At 45.3% G+C, this 3,404-nt stretch overlaps 1 protein-coding gene across 1 annotated transcript; it reads left to right on the top strand.

Moving 5' to 3' along the window:
• Nucleotides 1-1,285: 1,285 nt before the first annotated feature.
• BHQ10_010275 (uncharacterized protein) lies at nt 1,286-2,971 on the top strand (the record flags this gene model as incomplete). The annotated part of the gene is made up of 6 exons (XM_040872887.1): nt 1,286-1,484; nt 1,562-1,903; nt 1,971-2,325; nt 2,380-2,690; nt 2,750-2,843; nt 2,902-2,971. The coding sequence occupies 6 exons, from the start codon at nt 1,286-1,288 to the stop codon at nt 2,969-2,971; spliced, it is 1,371 nt and encodes a 456-aa protein (XP_040738777.1).
• Between the last annotated feature and the right edge of the window lie 433 nt (nt 2,972-3,404).

Below are 3,404 nucleotides of genomic sequence, written 5' to 3'. Positions count from 1 at the left end.
TTAGTCTGAATCTTAGTTGATTTACACATAACAGGTAGGTACCTATTAAAATCTACGTGAGTGATGAAGAATATATCCCGAGTTCATGCATCTCCGCATAAATGCATCAGTATCGTATGTCTAGGTTATTACAGCCACCCCTATATTCTACATAAGGTATTGCTTCACGACTACGTAATCAACTGAGAAGAAGACGAACTTTTACAGGCTCATACCATATAGCCGGTGGATTTCAATTTCAAGGCAGGTACAGTGAACACGGAAAAATCTGGCAAGAGTATGGCTACAATATCATACGAGCGGTCTTCAGAAGGACCCGAGGGTAGGCATTGTTGGGATGAAAATGGCGAGTGGTAGTGGCGCTTCGGCTGAAACCGTAGGCAGCTGAAGGACATGGAAAATTAAGCAATAAGCCGAACACTGTTCATAAAGGCTGGCATATCGGCATTTTCTGGTCCGTTGACTTTCCGGGTTATATGAAATCCCCGATATTATGGAGGATCATCGACATCGGCTGCTTGAATCGGCTATTTGGCTGTCTGCAGGTATGACTCGTGACGACCAAGATCGGATTAGATAAATCTTACCGACACAAGTCAATGGCAACAATACACATCGCATTATAGTATATGGCTCAAATACAAGGCTAGCGAACGTCACTCCAACTTTTATCAAAACCGGCAATTTTACGACCTTTCGGAAACAGTGTATCGGCGTATCGCTGTATTCGCGCTGCTGTGGGGCCAGGTACGGAAAACCGGATCAGATAAAGAAAAATACCATTAGAGAAATAGCAAAATTACCCCACCAAAAGACATTGTTTCACTCTTGGGCTTACATTGGGGGCCCCTGTTGGTTATACATAGTTCTGGGCAAAGTCTAGATTGATCAGATAATTTCGCTGAGCGGATCAGATAACTCAACTGGGTCTTGTACATCCCTCATTGGGCAGCCCGGAAGAGTTGTACGTACGAAGTATGGATATGTAGTACCCGGTGCTCCCCAAGGAGGCATTAATTTAGAATACAACTGAGGTTCCATGCTCCGCTATCGGTCGCTCAATCCATTGCCAAGTTATGAGAGCATGATTTCGTGTTTCCGTGGTAAATATGCCCCACGGCACGGAATGAAGTGGAGGAGCAGCGGTGAGGTTATCGGCGAAAGTGGTCCCGGGTTAGACGACTCCAGATCTTTATGTGTCTGAAGAATAGAAATACACAAACTTGAATGTTATATTCAGACCACGGACTTCTTTGCATGTCTGTTTTTCCCTACTTAACATAAAATGTCGTCTCTTAGCGTAGCGCAAAAAGTAACCCGAGTGTTGGTGGCTGGTGGTTCATATGCTGGCCTTTCGGTGACACTGAATCTACTTGATCTCTGCAATGGTCTTTCACCGCGGTTCTCAGGCACAAACACTCCCGCGGATAGAAGCCAGCAGACGCCTGTTGAAGTCACGATAGTTGACGAACGAGATGGATTTTGTGCGTTATCTGTTTTTACCCAATTTCAACACCGACGGCGGGAGAGTCTGCAGGCTAACAATATGTGGTTTCGACAGATCACTTGATAGGAACTCCGCTCGCATATGTCTCGAAAGAATATGCTGAAAAGGCCTGGATCCGGTTCCAAGATATCCCTGCTCTACAAATACCCTCGGTCAAAGTCCTCCGTGCTAGTATTACGCAACTCAACTGCGAGGAGAAATTTGCGACTGTCAAGGCAATTGACACAAAGCAAAATTATAAGATACCATATGACTATTTCGTTGCTGCCTCGGGTTTGCGACGAACAAAGCCATCGGCGCCGGTTGCGTTGACTAAAAAGGAGTATTTGAAGGATGTGTTGGAGCATATTCAACTGGTCGAGAGTGGGAAACATGGGGTTGTTGTTATTGGCGCTGGTAAGTATCAAGTCCCTCAAGATATCTGCTATATATATCGCGTGACAAATCCTGAATCTGTGCCTAGGGGCCGTCGGCATTGAGATCGCCACAGAGGTCAAAATGATCTACCCTCATCTGAAAGTTACATTGATTCACTCTCGACAACGGATATTATCCTCCGAAGACTTACCAGATGAATTTAAAGATGTGGCATTGAACTTGGTCCATGAAGCGGGTGTCGAGACAATTCTCGGTGCTCGGGTAAAGGACACGATCAAGAAGACCGACTCAAACTCCACATTATATGAAGTCGTACTTTCAGACGATCGCCGCATCCAAGCCGATTTTGTGATCAATGCCATCTCCAAGTTTCATCCAACTGCCACATATCTTCCGTCCACAGCGGTAGACGAGGAAGGTTACATTAAAATAAAGTCCAGGTAAGTATATATTACCCACTGCCTTCTCTACCAGGATGACTGATAAGAGTATAGCACCGAATTTCATGGCGACACCCCAAACGCCACCTTTCACTACGCAGCCGGCGACATCGTTCGCTGGTCCGGCATCAAACGCTGCGGTGCCGCAATGCATCAAGGCCTCCATACAGCCGTCAACATTCACCAACGAATCCTCGCTGCCCGAACAGGTATCACCCCTCGTTTCAAAGAGCTCGATTCGAATGTTCCGCCTATGATGGCTCTCGCCGTGGGAAAGAAGGCTGTTTCATATAGTCCGCAAGCTGGCACGAAGTCAGGAGAGGATGTATTGAAGGCGTGTTTCGGGGATGACTTGGGATTTACAAGTACGCACCGACCACTTTTATGACGTGAGAAAGAAGAGAATAGCTGACGGTTTTTGTAGTATGCTGGAATTATCTCCGTCTTGGAGAAGCGCCATACAAGGTACACAAACCTTATGAGTATGGCGCGGGAAAGCGCGATAAACTGACAGAATTGTTAGCCCACGAACCAATCCGTGTTTAGACAGACTGCAGGTATTATGACTTTGAGCAGGCCGCTTTTGTTTATTTTCGATCTGTTCACGACGACGGGCAAAAACCTGTACTCCTTCAACGTTTTGTGACTTAAGAAACTTTTATTCATTTCGTGACGTTGACTATGGATTTAAAGACCTGATGACTATGGACCATCGCAATCCGCCACCTGTTTGGATATCTGAAATAGTATTGTACTAAATCACTTTGATATAACACAGTACCTGCATACAGACTAATCACGGTAATTTTAACTTGTTCCTTTATCAATCAGTAAGGGTATATTGGCGGAATCCATCGGAGAGGATGGTCAACCACGTCTGATAGGGAGTTAAATTGTCTTAATGTTAAAGCAGATAATGTTTCAACGTGAAGTTGAATTTATTTTCGCTCATTGGCACTGCAAGAACAAAACACGAGCATCTGTAGCATCGATGGACATCGTTTCCAAGGATGGATGCTGTCCGAGGTAGACAAGACAGAACGAAGCTCATTTGCTAGAAGTCCATCCGGTGCTGAACA

This window comes from Talaromyces amestolkiae, assembly GCF_001896365.1.
Source record: "Talaromyces amestolkiae strain CIB chromosome Unknown scaffold31.1, whole genome shotgun sequence".
Lineage (NCBI taxonomy): Eukaryota > Fungi > Ascomycota > Eurotiomycetes > Eurotiales > Trichocomaceae > Talaromyces > Talaromyces amestolkiae.
Note: the sequence above shows the minus strand (reverse complement) of the source record. Positions and strands in the feature narration are given on the sequence as shown.